At 38.1% G+C, this 18,587-nt stretch overlaps 2 protein-coding genes across 2 annotated transcripts; one reads left to right on the top strand and one right to left on the bottom strand.

Moving 5' to 3' along the window:
- Nucleotides 1-6,341: 6,341 nt before the first annotated feature.
- LOC131772704 (ALK tyrosine kinase receptor-like) lies at nucleotides 6,342-13,158 on the top strand. The gene is made up of 7 exons (XM_066166573.1): nucleotides 6,342-6,536; nucleotides 7,867-7,911; nucleotides 9,450-9,721; nucleotides 9,820-9,934; nucleotides 10,026-10,148; nucleotides 11,857-12,378; nucleotides 12,520-13,158. The coding sequence occupies exons 1-7, from the start codon at nucleotides 6,458-6,460 to the stop codon at nucleotides 12,867-12,869; spliced, it is 1,506 nt and encodes a 501-aa protein (XP_066022670.1). The 5' UTR covers nucleotides 6,342-6,457; the 3' UTR covers nucleotides 12,870-13,158.
- A 3,826-nt stretch (nucleotides 13,159-16,984) lies between these two features.
- On the bottom strand, nucleotides 16,985-18,226 carry LOC131785622 (proto-oncogene Mas-like). The gene has a single exon (XM_059102544.2). It carries the CDS (start codon nucleotides 18,217-18,219, stop codon nucleotides 17,137-17,139), a length of 1,083 nt encoding a protein of 360 aa, XP_058958527.2. The 5' UTR covers nucleotides 18,220-18,226; the 3' UTR covers nucleotides 16,985-17,136.
- Between the last annotated feature and the right edge of the window lie 361 nt (nucleotides 18,227-18,587).

The raw sequence follows: 18,587 nt of genomic DNA on the forward strand, positions 1-18,587 counted from the left end.
CTTCCAGATGTTCGTATTCGCCACACTCAGGTCATTAATCATTATGAGAAATAACCAGGGGGCCGAGTTTAGTCCCCTGAGGAACTCCTGCTGGTACAGCACGCCATTCCATTCGCCATATACTGCGATGATCTTCATTTGCTTAAAATACTTCCAGATGTTCGTATTCGCCACACTCAGGTCATTAATCATTATGAGAAATAACCAGGGGGCCGAGTTTAGTCCCCTGAGGAACTCCTGCTGGTACAGCACGCCATTCCGATACACAACCACAACTCAATCTCACCCTTTGCCTTCTATTCGTTAGGAAATCTAAGATCCAGCACATGATCGATTCCGGAAAGTCATACGAGGAGAGCTTTTGGGCTAGAAAATGATGTTCAATTATGTCAAAGGCTTTGCGAAAGTCAAACAGCAAGGCTCTCGTAGTTGCCCCATTTCCGTCAGTCGATTCCAACCAGGAGTGCAACATACTGATAAGCGCATGCGTCGTAGAAGATTTAGCTACGGCCCCAAATTGTTGAGGATCAATCCTCTCCAGCACAGCAGGTTTGACGAAAGTGTTAACCACATAAGCTTCAGACATCTTTGACGAAATGGGAGTTAGTGAAATAGGGCGTAAGTGCTTATTTACTTCACGGACAGGCTTTTCCTTTGGCACGGGGACTACATATGCGTGCTTCCATGACGATGGCAAGCGTCCTTCACGGTATGAGTAGTTCAAGATGTCAGATACCAGACCAGCTAAAATGTCTGCGTGTTCCTTTAACATCCATCCTAGGATGTTGTCTGGACCGTTTTCTTTGCAGGGGTTCAACTTTGATAGTTTCTTGCGGACTGATTCAACCGACAAAACAAGGGAGTTTTCGGAGCAGTTACTGAAAGTAGTGCACGGAAAAGCAGCAGGGAGTGGTGTGAAGCAGTGCATTGGCGATAAGAAAGCCTCATTGATGATGTTAGCGAGGCCGATTCGGTCAATACCCTCATGCAGATGTTGTAGCGATTTCAAAGTGTCACTTTGCGCCGTGGAGGCAACCGAGCGCCCACTAAGCTTTTTCACTTCTTTCCACCACTCAGATGGTTTACATTTCTTCAGATCTTTGTCTTGGTAATAATTTGCGCGGCACATCTTTCGCTCGCGATTAACGCGATTTCTCAACTCACGAAACATTTGGTCGTCACCACGCGATAAGGCACTTTGCTGCTTTTGTAGCAAGTTCTTCAAGGATGATGTTATCCAAGGTGGTTCGGTTGAAAGTACTCTGCGCGTGCGCATAGGCATAACATGGTAAAGACCAGTCTTGATGACTTGTTCCAAAAGCGAGGTTTTGTCTTCACAACTGTTCGCAGAGTTGAGTATAGTATCCAAATCCACTGATTCTAGATAAGTGCGCATTGCTAGGCGCTTGCTGGGACGCATATCCCTCGACTGAATGGTGGTTGTAGGGCGATTGGACTTTATCCTCACCTTCGGTTGAACTTTCATAGACATGTGATCCGAAAGGCCAAGTGAAGGGCGTTGGATTGGGGTTTCGTAGTGGTCTTGAAGGTTGGTGAAGACCAGGTCGAGCGTTCTTTATCCTCCCTTCTTGTTTTGTTTCTCACCTTTAGCTTCTTTGTTGCGACTTACAGCTACACTTTTGGCCGTTTTACAGCCAACGGCTACGCCATTGAAACCGTCTAGCGCTGATTTTGACTCAAAACAACGCACGCTAAAAGCTTATTCTTTTATCATGAGACTGATCTGGAAAAAAATTTTTCCGAACGGGCATTGCTACTAACTTGATACTGCCAGATGGAACTTTAGACTGATATTCCACTTAATTATAATCACAATTATTATTTTTTTAATTTTTATTCAGCTCAACATTTTGGTACTTGTACGAGTCATAAAGGAGATAACTACACTCGTAGAACCATTAGCGGAAGACGACTATGCTGAGAAAATAAGGTATGACTTGAAATTAAAAAAAAAAACATCACATTTCCAAAAGACATGGACTTGTTTTAGCAATGTGAGTTTAAATAATTGCGTTCCAAACTTAAATGACTTTTTCCATGGAGTTTTTCAGTTCTTCCCAAGGAATCATTGAACGTCGAGGAGAAAAGAAAAATCCACTGAATCCTTCTAAACCAGCCACATTACATTTCATAGTATTGCCTTGTTCCATGATACTCGCTTAACTTCCTTGTTAATCTGAAATCACCGAAAAGTGGGTGGTCTAATAGTGATAAAATGTTGGGAAAAAAGGAAAAAATCTAACTCCCATAGCGCGTTGCAATTCTCAACCTTGGCTAGGCGTTAAAGCGGGCGTGGTAATGATTCCCCTGCTGGGCGTTTCGCGGTTGTTTGGTTTCCTGTCACTATTGCACAAAGTTTTCACTTACATTTCCACCATCCTCAACTCTACGCAGGTTAGCTTAAACTCGTGATTCGTGAGATTGAAATAATTACGCCAGAAAGTAGAAATCTCGTTGTTGGTATGTTTGTAGACATTTTAGTTGTGGCGAGATCAATTTGGTCCTTAGGACAATTATATTATAACTGATTCCTTTGTATATTCATAACATAAAAGTTCCTGCCTTTTTTTATTACTCACTCTTATAATTAACACAAGTTTTGATACTAATACCACATTCACACTAAAGCCCAAACGTATTTAAACTTATGTTTTTGATTTTTTGTTTGTTTGTTTTGTTTTGTTCTGTTTTATCATAGAAGCAGCTTAAAGTAATTTTTGCGTACTTCCAGTTTAGCGGGTTGAAAATACAAGTTACTAATTACTTAGACACCATAAGAAAAAATTTTAACTAGTTTAACCTAGTCCTGCTAAACTTTTTTTGCTGGTGTAAATGGGGTAAAAATTCGGCTTGATTCAACCAAGAAACCCAACATTACCCTTAACCCATCATACATTGCAAAAGAAAAAAATTTGATTCTCAAAGCATTTTTTTTGTTTTAGGGCATCCTGATATCTGTCGGAGATATGGGGGCGGCTGAATTGCAGTCTTGCGATGAATTTGAACTGAAATAAAATTTGAATAACTGGATTCAACAGGCCGAAACCAGCTATCGAATGTTTGATGCCATCATCGTGTTTGATCAGTCAGATCATTCTGTTTGGTTCGTGGGGTATCTAAGTACTTTGTTTTTAGTGTGACAGTCACTAAGGAGATTAGTTACGATGAGTCTCAACCAAAGTAAGCCAGCTTTCCAAGTCAGTTGCCCTTGAGATTGTTCAATAATTGATTTAACGCTTAGTTCAGGCTTAGTTCTTTCTTCAGTGTTGATAAAATAGTAATATTTACTCTTTCGCAAATAAAAAGATGAGTATATCGTAGCTCGAAGCTAAACTAATCGGAAAAATTGTCGATTCATTATTAATTTCTAATCAGAGGCCATTTAACATCCCTTTGCTTCGAGATAAGGGCTTAATTATAATGTTCATGATTGTGTTTCAAAGATGCCTAAGGCTGGTTTGAATGTGCTATGCCCCCGTTTCATGCATTTTAAGTCTTAGTTTTTCATTGACTCTCGCAATTGTTTGACTTTAGACCATAAGTTATTTATTTGTTTAGTTGTTTTAAAACCCTCTGTGCCAAATGACTGCTGTTAGTGAACGACGTGGCAGTCTCTGACCCTTTTTAGTATCCAGAGTAAACACAGGGTTACTTGTCAAATAGCTTTTTTGTTATTGTAATAAAAATAGCTGTAAAAAAACTTTAAGCTAATAAAGAACTAAATAGATTAATAGATAAATAAATAATGAATTGCGTCCATTGTGAAACTGTTTTATCCGAACAATAACGTTTTTTTTTTAAATTAAATCTTTGAAACAAGGGTTACTGTTTCGAACTGCAAATGTTGCAATCTCTGTTGAAACAGTGCGCGACCAAGTTTTGAGAAAACGACCAGTAGTATCATTGGTTGCCGCGAAAACTGACTTTTTTGGGGTCAATCTCGGAGCCCTAACGTCAAGAGCGCTTTCACATGTCACAGTTTAATTGGAATATCAAGATGAAATATTTTATAAATTCTCCCAACGTGGAATGGAAAGAACGATCTGGAAATAGGCACAAGTTAGTCGAGACCGTTTGAAAGAAGACGCCTTTTTCATTGCTTTTCATATCGTTTCATAATAAGAATATTATGAATAGAATAAAAGGCGATAATTAGCATACGTATTGAATCGAAAGATAAATTTGAATACACCCCGTTGACGTGTCAGATAATATTTTAAACCTTAAGCTATGCATTTTACTTGGCATGATAAGGACGCTCTCGCACTATGCTGTAAAATTGATTAAGATCAGTTTGATCACTGTTTTTTACAACATTGCTTGAAGTCTTTAATGACTTTGTCGAGTGAATATAAACGTTATTCATGAAAGATTGATTTTTTTTTCAATCAGAAACATATGCATATTTAGAGAGCATCTATCAAGTGCTCTAACCAGTAATCACTAAATGAATATGTTTAATACGATCAGCTGCCTTGTACAAAAACCTCTCTAACATAGTGCGGGTGCAAGTCCTATCTAATTCCTAAGGACTGAGCTACAATGGTATAAACTCCATTCACCTGCGACCAGGCATTTATAGCATCACTTGAGCAGTTTCACTTCAGCTGCAACTTCCCGTCGGTTGTTTTGTCTCTGTGTTTTAGGGAAACATGATTATTATCCCCTCGTGCAGACTAACATATGGGATACCCGCCATAGTTCCCGGTGGGAAAATTGTTAATTCGTAAAAGCAACTATCGTTAAACGAGATCCCTTAGTTAGTTTTAATTATTTAAAAACATGATTTATCAATTCCTTATTATTTTCACGTTGACAAAACTTCAGGTTAAAAATGCTATTTTCATTATACTAAAATAGTATCGTTTGTTCCACGATGTGGTCACTTATGATGTGAATCGCAACGTTTCAGCTGCATTCTACGAGTCTTCATCAGGCGATAAGGTCGACCGGTTCGGGTGTTGTTATAAAGCAGGATGCTCCACTGTAATTGATTGGTTTTTTCCACAGCTGTAATTGGCGCGTCTCGATCCTCAATGTTAGCGATTTAAGTTTTACATAGTAGATAATATCTCAGAGCCAACATATCCGATCCAGATAATCGCCGGAGATGTTGGAATTTATCCAAATTTTATTTAAAAACGACTATGATGACATGTTTTTTTTGCAATTCTTGCCCCACTTCTTGTCTATCATAAGAACATTTGTGTAGACATATAGATCATCGGAAGTTGCAAATTACTTCACACCTGACAAAAGTTGTCCGCGGGAAGAAGAGGGTTGAGAACTCTATCGTTGAAATGAAAGCAAGGGAGGGGAGGGAAATTGCCCGGCCGATTTGCATATCGGGATTTTGAAAATAAAACTCGCGCTGAATCACCTAGTCCTGTCAAAGGTACGCTTTCCTATCGTGTTGAAATATGTTGGGATTAAAATTTCCTGTAATGAGCAGAATGTCAATTAATATCTAACATCAGACTAAATTCCAATTTTTTGTTGAGTCACGCGCAACGTAAAATTTCTAAGGCCGTTATGTGCTTGCCAACCGCTCTTTTCATGTGAATTTACTTTCCGGCACATGCGCATATAGCCGGGAAAAAAGGTAGGGTTTTTCTTTAGCAACTCAACGTGATCATATTGCAAAGATATGAACTCAGTCATTACACAATGTGCACTAAAGAAGAAGTTATGCAGTGAGAGAAAGGAAGTGATGCAGATTTAGGGCTCAACTATTTCCCGCTAACCGCACTTAGTTTTCTGATCCGTTAACGACTGATGATCAACTTCAAAGATTCACGAAAACTCACATCAAAAAGGTGATCTAACCAAACGGAGAATATATATATATTTTTTTTAACCTGAGAAATTCTGTAGTTCATTTGCATTCTTACACTTGCGCGAATACATTACTGAATCATTCCCGCAGGCGAAGTCAATATTACACGGGCCTAAAACACGCACTTTTATCTTTTGTTGGATTGATGACAGTTGTTTCTGTTCGGGCATACCTAGATGAACAGATGGCATGTTTGGGCTAGTTTCCGATGGACATAATATTTATTCCTATATAACAACCACCTATAAAAGAGGATCCTGATTAGTTTTAAAACTTTTTTTAACCACCCATTTTCATCTTCACGTCAACAAAACTGTAGCTTGATGAAGCTATTTTTGTGTCGTGAATTACTTGTTTAAATAAAACAGCATTCTGCATCTGGTGCAAAGAGCTTTTAGTCTCATTGGTCCGTTTGCGAGTGGAAAAAATAGAACTTTCGCGGCTCGTGTCGGCAAAAAGCTGTCGAATGTGATGTTTATTACACTCACATCCCGCAAAATAGTTTAAAAAACGTTGTCTAAAATCTGCCACTCTTGTGATTTTATTAAGTCGCGGACCATTAAAAGGGCATCGAGATATACTAACGGCAACTTGTGGTTAATGAAGTTAATCAGTGGTGCAATGAGCGGGATTCAATCCAGCAGAATGTCCACAGCCCTGTCTTTACGTTGTGCGCTGAGTAAGTACAAGCTTTACTACTTCTCGTGGTTAATGCTTTAGAAATAAAAAAGATAATAAATGAAGAAATGAACGATGAGATATCAGTATGTCGGTATCGGGGAATCCTGCAACCCTCGGCCGATTCAAACCAGAGAGACGCAAGTGGAGTACTAAAGCTTAAACTTGTGTTCATCGTGCAATTAACTCATCGATGTTATTTTGGAACGGAAACTGGCTTAGATATGTCCTCGTGGACTACACTGATTTGCAATTCGAATATTCCATCCAATTTTTATTCTTATTATTATCATTATGTCATTTTGTCATTTTATTTATTTTCTTATTTACTGAATTATAGACTTTTTTAATTTCTTCACGTCAGATATTAAAACAAACAACTCGATTGCCTCAAAAATGCACTTGTATGCATGTTTCCTAAAATGTTCTCAGTGATCCTTTTTACGGGGACCAAACATTTTTAAAATTAGAAAAATATATAAATTTACATTTTACTTCTGAATGATTATAATGATGATAAAAAAAATGACAAAATAATCCTCTAATGTTGGCGAACATCAAAGAAATTATAGAAAACAAAAGGCCATGAGGCAGTGATATTTACATCTCTCCAAGAATGTTACTTAGTTGCTCAGTTACTGGTAGAACTGAGAGGCACGATTTCGAACCGTGTCAAAGTTTTGATCACTTCTTTGCGGTTTCTTTCTCCGCAATCCCTTGTGCGAGGTATTCTTTTAAGGACTGTTTTACTGTTATATTTCTACCTCGAGGAAACGAAATTGGTTCTTAGGAAAGAGATAAAGTACAATTTTTTGCACCAGATGGAGGCTATTTTACAAAGCGCGATTCTGATTGTCACAAACATCTTTGTGCCGATAACGTTTTCTTCGCGACTTTTCAGTATTCGGCGGCAAACCAATCAAACTCGTTGAATTAGCGCTAAAATACAACAGGGGAATACCACTGAGAATTTCCCATTCTTAGTTAGGATTTGTTCAGTCACTTAACGTTTTACCTCGAGTCTTCATATATTTAAGGGAAGAATTGTAAGCGAGTCCTTTTCGTTTGATAAGAGTCGTTTTTGCAGTCAATGAGTTTGTTCAGGGTGACATGATGCCGACCTGCTGTATGTTTTAGATTTTCAACGTTAGCCTTCTAGGGAAACAGAAAACGTCAAAACCGAAGCTAAAGCGCAGAATGACAAGAAAAACTAAACTTGAGCTTGACGGTAGAGTGTCCCTGCTTCACTGTAAACGATACACATGTACAAGTATTTTCCGCAAGGATGAAGATTCCCTCTAAACTATCTCTATCTTTGCTGTCCATAACAGTTCTGTGGGGAGGATGGCTTCACTACCCTGCGGATGGAAACGGTGGTAAGTTTGATATTTAACTGTGAGTTCTTGTGCTCATCCGTCTTTTGTTTAGAATTCCAGTCCGTTTTTTTTCGAAATAGCTAGAAATGTAATACTTTTAAAAGGCAAATTTCTACATCTTTTTCAAAGTTATTTGTTTCATCGACTTCTAACTAATTATATCAGTAGAAAGTACTAAGTTGAACTTTAATTTACGTGAAAATACCTGATAAGCTCCATGTGTATTTCGCAAAACAAACTTGTACACGTCACCGTTTTCGGTGTAAAATTTAAAATTTACCCCTCTTTGTCATTAAACATTGTCGACGTTATTTCTATGATCAATAAGTTTTTAGTAATGGAAAATTGTGGTCGATGGATCTATGTTATTTTCCGGTTAAAAAAAAATGAACCAAAATTTTCGTTAGTAAACTTTCGGCTAAAAATCGACGGGAAAGCAGAAATTATTTTTTAATCAGTTTTTTGTTTCACGCGTAGCACGTAGATTTTATTGTTTGTAGCCCTACAGCTGCAGCGTGCGAAGCGCACTTGCTGAGTCCCCGTACTTAAGAAAACCTTCATGATGGCATGCTCTACATATCATGATGCTTCCCAAACTGCATTTCGTTCCTTTAAATATCAGTTTTTCTGCACGATAGGTCTTGAGACTAAAAGATGATGTATGTAAACGAAATTTAAGATGAACAACGATTTGCAACGAGGAAGAGGAAAGAGTTTTTAGTCGCCCATTTAAGTAGCAGCTAGGCATTAGCATTAACAAAGACAAACATCAGATATTCTGCTTGCTCAACAACACCAAAACAGGTGGTTTCTTCCCTTAACTAAAATAACATAGAGTTTTATAATTCAGGCTGAACATATTTTTATATATTTTATGTATAAGGCGACATAAGCCAACCATAGTTTTCAAATAAGTTTAAAGCTGTTAAGATTGCAAGTAAAAAATCTGATATTGTCTACCGATGGAACACACAGTTGAAGTGTGAAAACTACCTCGTAATAAAAAAACACTTTATTTTTAAGAAATTGAAGATTCATCTTAAAACCTGAAAATTTTCCTTTTAAAGCAATTTTACGGTAAAATGATCTCTTGCATCAGATATTACGTGGAGCGATAAGTTTGAAACCTTATTGATTTATTTTTTAGCTATCTTTTACGAACTACCTTAATACCAAAAACCCTTTTAATGCAAAAGGCTACCATGAAGATCTAACGGCAAGATATTTTTGCCCGTTATTTATTCTGTTATCAGTGGAGTCACTTTAAAGCGTTTTTGTGTGTGTGTGTGTTCCATTAACTAACGGACTGAAAATAGTAGCGTTGTTGATTTTCTTTTTTTTATTTTCATTTTATTTTTATTTTTTATTTATCTTTTCTTTTTGTGCTGACCCAAAGTGTTTTTAAGGTGCAATAATAAATTCTGTAATATCTGTTGTGTATCTCCCTAGCAGTGGTATTCACGTTTCTAATTAGAGTGTAACTATTCTCGAGCTGAAATTCTGATGACATTTTTCCTTATGAATCCACTTCCTTCCAGATTTTGGCTGCCGAAGTCTTAGGTTTAAGAGATCAGAAGGAGAATGTGCTCCTCAACGTTATGTATTTAAAGAAACTTACTTGCCAATGGGGGAGGAGCTCATTACTCATGACTGCAGATATGAGTGCCTCATGGAGAGCAATTGTTTGTCTGTGAACATCGGCCCACCAAACAAGACAGGCTTCAGGCTCTGCCAACTGAGTAATTTTGACCACGCCCAACATGGTGAAAATAAAGAAATACGAAAAGGTTTTATTCTCTGGGCCTCTGAGGTAGGATTTTACTTTACATTACAATACAATCGTCTGAAATCAGCTTGGATCTTTTTGGTCAAGTATAATCACTAACAGGCGTTTTTCTATCCTATCAGAATCTATGCTCCAGTAGTCCTTGCCTCCATAATTCCACCTGTCTCAATGGATATACCAACAAGAGATATATTTGCCTGTGTCCAGATGGTTACACGGGAGAAAACTGTGAAAAAGGTCTCACTAATATTCTTTTTCAATGTTCTGAAGGTTCTTTATCCAGCTTGCGGATAAGCTCATATCAGCCTTCATTGTTTTCTTTGTTTAGATAAAAACGAGTGTATTGACAACACTCATGACTGTCATGCCAAAGCTGTTTGTAATAATACCGAGGGATCCTTTACGTGTAGCTGTAAAGCAGGTTATCAGGGGAATGGTCGAAATTGCACAGGTGAGATTCATAGATATTCATAGGGACATATTAATAATGATGAAATATTTTATAGCACCATATCCAATGGCTTATGGCGCTTTACAAAGCTTTGCTTGGGACTCTGGCGAGACTGCATTGAGAAGTTTATAATTTTTGAAGCAAATTTTTGTAGATGCCCCCATTTTAAGAATTTAGGCCAGACCACAACACTGAGAGCTATGTTCCCTACTCTCTTGAATAAGTGTATTAATTATTCAACGTCCCCCATCGGTCAGTACAGAAGATTTGCAGGAGAAGGGGCCTACGGTGTTTTCGTCCTCATCCGAGAAGACTAAAATGTATAATCACCTGCAGATATCAGAGCAAAGGTAGCACATCATCTTCAGTAATTTTAAGACCGTAATCATGAGTGTTGGTCCGGTTCGGGGCGTAAACTCTCGACCTCCCACACGGCAGACCGGTGCTCTACAAATTGATCTAACCATTAGCAGTCATCATAAGCCAACTTTGAATGAATTCCAAGTATTAAACATATTAAATGGGGAAAATTTTTCAGCTATAATCGATCACTGGTCCTCAAACGTGGGGAGAAGACGGTCGAATGACACCCCTTTTGGTCTCTTTTCATTGTCGCTGAGAGTGATTTATCCGAAGGCCAAAACAGTTATTGCTGATATGTATCACGGTTCTTGTTGACTTATAAATTTCCCATTTTCGTGCATTGTACCTCGTATTTCAGTTGTAACCATTGACTAACTAGTAACTAGAGGCAGTGGGTTCGAATCGCGTCCGAGCCTGAAAATTTCTTAAATAGTCTACGATAGTTTTTTATTGCAATTTTTTCCTGGGATTTCTCTTTATTTGATGTTCCTACCCTTTTCTTGTTTACTTTCAAACTTTTCAGATGTGGACGAGTGTACCGGCCACATCCATGGCTGTCACTATAATGCAAGTTGCAATAACACAGACGGCTCTTACACATGCAAATGCAAAACGGGATTCAATTGCAGTAAGTATAAGAAATGTTGTGTGATTTTTTCTTTCTTTTTAATCGTTTTTTCAGACGTTTACCTGACAACGATTTGCGTGATCCCCTTGAAACGGTGCCAGAGATAAACTCTGATAAAATGTGCGTTTAAAATGAACACTTACTTCAATCATTGCAGTTCAGACAGATACTTTATCATTCGATGTAAATTGTGACAACGCGAAATACTTATCCTAAGTACTATGCAAGCACACCTTCCCTCTACCAAATGAACACTGAAACAACCTGAAATCTACGAAATCGAGTTCGTACGGATTACATTTAATGGGCCTAGGATTCTAACGTGGTAATGACCAGGAACTAGATAAGACGAGTTTTTCACAAATTGCGCTGAAGTGGTTCACTTTTTGATATGTTTACACAGGAAAGTCACCCAGAAAACCCAATAACGATCAGTGCTCAGAAATTATATTCGTCACGAGAAGACTCCTCCTCTGATAAATAACGTGTATCCCACATTTTCCCCCAAATTGTCAAACTAATTTCAAATTTCTTTACCAGAGTAGGGAAACTTAAGATCTGAACTGCCCTTAACGGGCTTAATGTTACGTATTTGTTCTCTCAGCTGTTTAAACTGATCAGACGACCAGCTGCCAGACTAAACATAAACATTCGTGATAAAGAAGAAATTACAACTTAATAAAAAAAATAGATGTCAATTTTACATTTTCCTCTCAGCATTCAAAGCCGTGTTCTCAAATCTCAATGCCACTGGAAGATATGGTCCAACATCGCTCGGAAGTTACTACGCAGGTAAGGATCATGACAGACAAGTTGCTTTGTCCAGCGGTATTCAACAGTGGACTGTGCCGCACACTGGTAATTACAGAATAGAAGCAATAGGGGCAGCTGGAGGGTACGATCTGCGGATTAACAGCTCTCAGTATCGCGGAAGAGGAGCAAGAATGATTGGAACATTCCGCTTAAACAAGGGTGAAGTCATCCAGATACTTGTAGGTCAAGAAGGAGGAATAAACAAGAGGGCTTATTCTTCTGGAGGTGGTGGAGGTACATTTGTAGTGAGAGGAGCCGACACACCTCTGATAATAGCTGGAGGCGGAGGAGGGGTAGAATATGTATTTTCAAGACATACAGAATGTGATGCCAGCTCAAACACGAAAGGGAATCCTGGATACAGATCATGGCCAGGGGGGAGCAATGGACATGGTGCACAGACTGCTGACTCTGGATCATCATCAGGTAAGAATATTTTTCAATAATCTTTAGCATTTCAGCATTTTGGTAGTACTTTTAAAATTAAGTACAAAATGTTTATTCTGCCATAATCTCACGATATCTCCATTAAAAGTTTTCTAATTAATTAATATCATGATATTTCAGGTGGTGGTGGTGGCGGGTTTTACTCCAGTGGAAGAAGTGGAACGAATTTCAATGGGACCAAGGGATATGGTGGCGAGGGTGGTAAGGGATTTCTGCTGGGAGGGGTAGGTGGGAGATCAAGGTATTCCAAAGTCTATGGTGGGTTTGGCGGAGGAGGTGGAGCTGGGGGACGGGGAGAAGGAGGAGGAGGAGGAGGAGGAGGAGGAGGATACTCTGGGGGAGGTAGTGGAAATAATTTTCAAGATTTCTGTGGGGGTGGTGGTGGATCCTACAATGTTGGAAACAATCAGCAGAATGAATGTTGTTACAATAAGGCTGGCCATGGTCAGGTGACCATCACACTACTGTAGAGAAAACAACCGAACCACTTGCCATCCAATGCATAGGTGATTTTAACCCTTTAAATCTCAAGATCTTATTAGTAATTCTCCTTACTGTCTGCCAAATGATTCTCATTATGTTAGCTTGGAGAATTTGGTATCAGATCAATTAGTAATCCCACAATTTATATTTGTCTTTATTCTCATCACTTGTCTGCATGATATTGTATGGATATAATAAGGAGAAATTCTGTCTTGGTCACTCATGGGAGTTAAAGGGTTAATAGAGATTAGATATGACAACAAGTTAGATAATGTTATGGAGCTTGAATATTCATAATGATTAGACTAAGAATCTTGAGGGGAAAAACAGCTCATGTTATTCTACATTACAATTAGCGACAAAGTTTTTGACACATTACGGTTGAAGATCAATTCTGGAATAGTAGACCAGTTTTATTCCTCATAGCATTTCACCCACTCGTCCACAGCACAACATTGCATTTTTTTCTTCTGTCTGTGATGGAAAAACAGCATTTCATTGACTTTAGTGCTGTAAGATTTTGCACTTTTTTTTTTTATAAAATTGAGTGGGTGACGGGGTGTTGTAGTAAACCCTGTAAATTAAAAAAAAAATTAATAAAACATCCTTAAAAGCGATTACGTGAATGGTATGTGTCAACTAACCTTATCGCCGAATGTAGATCCACTCAGGAGCCAATCTCGTAGTTCTTGATCCATTGTAAAATACCATGTATTCATCCAAATGCCATTGAATCATGTATTCCCTTTGATTATTTGCCATCAGAATTCGGATTTTAAAAGCTTTTTTAGAGGTGCGGCTCAGCATTTTAAAATGTATGCAAATACTGAGATATTTAACAATGGATATAAAAAGAATGTTATTTAAAGAGATAGGCTTTACCATCTGAAAAGAGGTCTCTTTTTATTGAGTTAACTGTATTTAACCCTAGATTTCGATGAATAATTGAACAGAAAAGTTGATTAAAATCACGTGTCGCCCTATACATGTATTTAATTTTTATAGTTAGAACATCTATGGTAAGATCTTCCTGTCATTGACCAGGAAAGCATTAGATTGACTTTTTACAGCTCTTAACCATCGTTACGACATTTATTTGTTAAATAATTTTTTTAATTATTATTATTATTATTATTATTATTTTCGTTCGATCCAGTTTGTTGTTTCCTTCTTGTTTTTGCTCTTGTTTCTTATATCAGAAATACCGAAGGCTTACACAGTCAACAGACATATGGAAGATAGAGCTAAGGAGTCAGCGGTAGGCCGTTGAAATAGAAGATTCATTTTTTGAGTTAGAGAGTTGAAAACATTTTGATTAGAAGTTTGACAATATTTACATTAATTTCTTGCATTTACAACTCAAATAAGGTTTGTGTATATAAGTTACTGATTCCATTTAAGTGCGATTATCTCGATCCAAGCTTCAGTCGAGCTTTGTTCTCATAAAGGAGATTACATAGGAATAGAAAACCTCTCGTAAAAGCAAAAACTCCGCGAACAAAGTGATGTCCGGCCTGGACCCAGGCGAGAGAGAGAGAAGGGCTTGCAATATCTTTTCACTTGACCTCAAATGGCTCAATCTGTGTAGGGGGCTCTTCCTACAAAAGGAGGAAAAACTTCGGCTCCCACCCCTCCCTCCCCCCCCCCTTCTCTACCCCGCCTAGAGCAAATACCCGGGAAGATGATCGCTCTTGGATCCATTTAACGCATATGACGTAATTCACATTATATTAGTGGAAATATTGCACTTTGATTGTTTTAAAAGCCTTTAAGGTGAATACACTTCAGTTAGTTTAGGTGGTAAATTAAAACTGTTGCTGCATTTTAAGTGGTTCTAGAAATTTAGTGTCAAGCTATCAATAAAAAAAGTTCTCCAATACATTGTTTAATTGCGTGTCCGTTCCAACATATTCATTCCTTTAAAGACTATGAAAGATTGGAACACTGTACAAAATAACCCTAGCTTTTTCCTGTGCGAAACTGAAGAGAGGGAAATTTAGCCAAAATAACTGATTAAAAAGAAATGACAGATGAAAATTCATCATAGGGGCAACGTCAACGACTCCCTCTCCCCCTTGTTTTAAGGCGTCATATGCCACTACTAAAACATCTTTTCTGTCAACTAACTTATCGCCGATTGACCATCTACATAGGAACCATTTTTTCGGTTTTCGATCCATTGTGAGATACTCATGCCATTTCATCTAATTGTTCCCGAACTGGGGACTACGTCATCCGCCGCAACGATAATGGCTTTCAAGAAAAATATTTGGAGTTTCAACTTAAATTGTACCACTCTGTCTAACCACTAGAACAAGTGTTTTCGGAAGTGCCTTCGACCAGGTTTTCTTTCGGCAGATGTTTACAGCGAGAAATTCCCGGATTCCAGATGATAAGGAAAACTTTTTTATTTAAAGAGTTTCAGTTGTTCACTTTTACGCAAGGTACATTTGCGTGCTTGCTTCACGATATTCGGTGAATTCACGTAGCATACTAGCTAGACATTCTGTTATATTATATTTATTGATAAGAACGATATCCCAGTCTGATAACTGATCATATGAAAGAAAACCCGAGATTTAAACTATAATGCCAAAAACAAAATCCCAAACAGGTCGTACAAAACATCAAAACTGACTCAATTAAAAAAATGATTTTAAACTCACTCTGAGCTTTTGATTTACACTTACCTGCGAAAAAATTATATATATATATATATATATATATATATATATATATATATATATATATATATATTATAAATGTATATATGAATAAATTTCGTACTTAGCAATGAGATCAGCCTCAAATCTCTGAGAGTGACTGGCAGCTAATTTCTCCAAACAGTATCACTGTTGAATGAAGCACAAACGTCATTAGAATTAAGGAAATGATCACAAACTAGTAAAGCTCGTGATTTTAAACAAATTCTCCTTATTAATATCACAGGTTATGTACAAAGAACGATATGGAGAATATACATTTTGATGTTGGGGTTTAAAGGTGCATTTTACCAACTGGTTGTTGTGTTTACTTTGGTTTTGGTTTTACACGCTCTTGCGAAAAGCTTTTTAAACTCTCCAAATTAAAAGCGGAGTGCGCGTCATGTTACTCACGAAAGACGGTCTCAATGAGGGGATGGCTTTGGCGACTCACGGTTAAAATTTTAGCCAATTTACGGCTATCGGTTAATATCCTTCCATTGTGAACCCCTGTCCATGTGCTGCGCTGCATTACGTAACCAGACGGGCTTCAAAATACTACCGTGTTCAAGAGAAGGATCCGGTGGCCCGACCCTCAGCCAACCCCCTCTTCGTTACCACTCAAATGGATTCTCAAAAATCACTCATATACATTGAAATGTTTTTAGCTTGTTTAAGCTCTAGTGTAAAAAATAATTTAAAAAAATCCATGTTTGGGAAACTCTAATCTCTTACTCAGACCCTACCGTGTAACTACTGAAAGGTAAAACCGATTGGCCATTGACGAGACCAAGAAACCCCCTTATCCAAAATTCAATTTAAACCTCTAAGAGTGACCATCATCTAATTTCTCCGTACAATAATAAAATCGAATTCTTCACAAAGATCTTAAGAATAAAGGAAGTCATCACCAAGCTGGGAAGCTTTGTTTGTTAAACAAATTCTCCTCATCAGTTCCAGTAGAAATATATAGAGTATGGAGAATATTCATACTGATATTAGGGTGTAGAGTGTTTTGCTTTCGTTAAACTTGTTACACGTATTTAACATGAAAATTCCAAAATCAGCTACAGAATTATCGAACGGAATCCTCGATACGCGATCGTTTCATGATATGAAAATTCCCGATCATCGTCTTGTTATTTTATCAATCTAGCACTTCATCAAGATTTTTTTGTCTGTTTTTAATTCTTTACTAATTTTTTTAAGTGATTATTATGATTATTTTTCATTTTCTTTTTTTGTTTTGTTTTGTTTGAGATGATCAGGAAGATCTAGGAAATGACAGATTCCATCGTTAAGCGAGCCTGCGTAGCCTGCGTGCAAATTTTCATTTAGCCGCGATGCATGCGGCGAAGCTCACGAGAGTGAGGCGAGCGTGCAAACCTCTCTCACGCTCAAATCACTCGCTGCCTCGAAATCCGCTGACTTCATAGCGCCAGAAAGAGTCTACTCGTGGGCGAATGATTTTCGATCCCTGAATGCATCATTTCGTGTCGATGCAAAGGGACAAAGGTAAACCCAGGCTTTAATAACAAAATAAATTTAGTTATCACAGTTTAGTATCCCAGACATCAGAGTCAAAATCATCCGTGATCTCTTGTGGATTATCAATTCCCAAATCAAAATCGTCAGCTATGTGTCTATCCCCGAACGTTTCAACAATTTTACCAGTTTTCGGACATATCTGTGAAATCTTTCGTAGAGCGATTGGACTTCTTGTAGAGTCTGGTGTCGCTGGAGCTCTCGGAGAAACCTCAATCGTTTCTTGCCATTTAAAAAAGAGAAGTTTGAGAGACCGACGGCATTGGCGAATGCGAAACGTGTAGGTAAATGGATTACAGGCGGCGTTGATATAGAGAAATGGTAACAAGATTCGCCGACACGAAACGAGCCATATCCCTTCACAATGAGTACAGTGTACCTCTACAAGAGTAATTATATAATATGGCAAATGTGAAATAAAGAGGAAAAGAACTATAAGAATGGCTGTAAAAGCGAACTGTTTATCAATATCGAATCTTTTTTCGTTTGCTGAGACCGCACTGTCGCTAGCGTCAGAGTTCATAGAGCACGCACGCCGTCTGTACCCACGTAAAACTTTTAGCAATAAGAAGTTAAAAATAATAACAGCCACGAGTGGGAAAGTCATATTCAAATGAACTTGTAACATGTCGTAAATTCCCTGTGGAATTCCAGTGAATCGAAGCAAACAGAAAGCCACGGAATATGCCACAACGCATAGTGCACATGCCAGGGTTTTTCTACCACTCGCCGTCGCACGGTAGTAAAACGGTAAGGCCACGGCGATCAAACGTTCCACGGACAAGCTCATGACAAGAAACGTGCCGTTGTTGATAGCAAATAGACCGATGATACTTTCAAAACTCGTGCGGGTCGTCGTTTCATCCGCATGAATTTCACAAGATATTTCGTTACGAATGTGAAGACCGCTTATAACAGATCCAGTCAATAAGTCGTTTGCGGCCAGGGTAGCGATGAGAACTGAAATTGGTTTACGAAAGCAGCGTAAGGGATCCTTGTACATGACGTAAAGTAGCATACCATTAGCAACCATGGCCAGTAAAGACAATATTCCAGCCAGTGTCGCCGAACAAACGCATATCGCATGCATGAAGCTCGTCATTACCACTTACTAGGATGTCACCTTTTGTTCCCTGATCCAATTCGTGATCACTCAACATCGAAACCGGCCAAATATTTCGTCAATACGGCAAACATTTCGATTCCTGCCAAGCTCGAGTTAGAGTGACTGGCAACAATGCAATAAATCTTCCTGAATTTAAAATTTCAATTACAAATAATTGCTCAATATTCCTGGTTCCACGCTTCGTTGCCCGCCGTTTTGTTATTTTCCTAAAGATCGTTAAGGAAGCCTGTATGATAAGCTTCTAAACAAAGCTTCAACCGCTAATATTTCCAACCGTTCATTATGGGGATTAATTTGGCCACAGTGCGAAATACAACATTAACAAAAGTTGC

Source organism: Pocillopora verrucosa, chromosome 5 (genome assembly GCF_036669915.1).
Source record: "Pocillopora verrucosa isolate sample1 chromosome 5, ASM3666991v2, whole genome shotgun sequence".
In the NCBI taxonomy this organism is placed as follows: domain Eukaryota; kingdom Metazoa; phylum Cnidaria; class Anthozoa; order Scleractinia; family Pocilloporidae; genus Pocillopora; species Pocillopora verrucosa.

Coding starts and splice junctions, on each gene's coding strand:
- LOC131772704 (XM_066166573.1), top strand. CDS start 6,458: ATGAAGTTAATCAGTGGTGCAATGAGCGGGATTCAATCCAGCAGAATG. Junction 7,912..9,449: donor CCCTGCGGATGGAAACGGTG/GTAAGTTTGATA, acceptor ACTTCCTTCCAG/ATTTTGGCTGCCGAAGTCTT. Junction 10,149..11,856: donor GAATGGTCGAAATTGCACAG/GTGAGATTCATA, acceptor TTTTCCTCTCAG/CATTCAAAGCCGTGTTCTCA.
- LOC131785622 (XM_059102544.2), bottom strand. CDS start 18,219: ATGCATGCGATATGCGTTTGTTCGGCGACACTGGCTGGAATATTGTCT.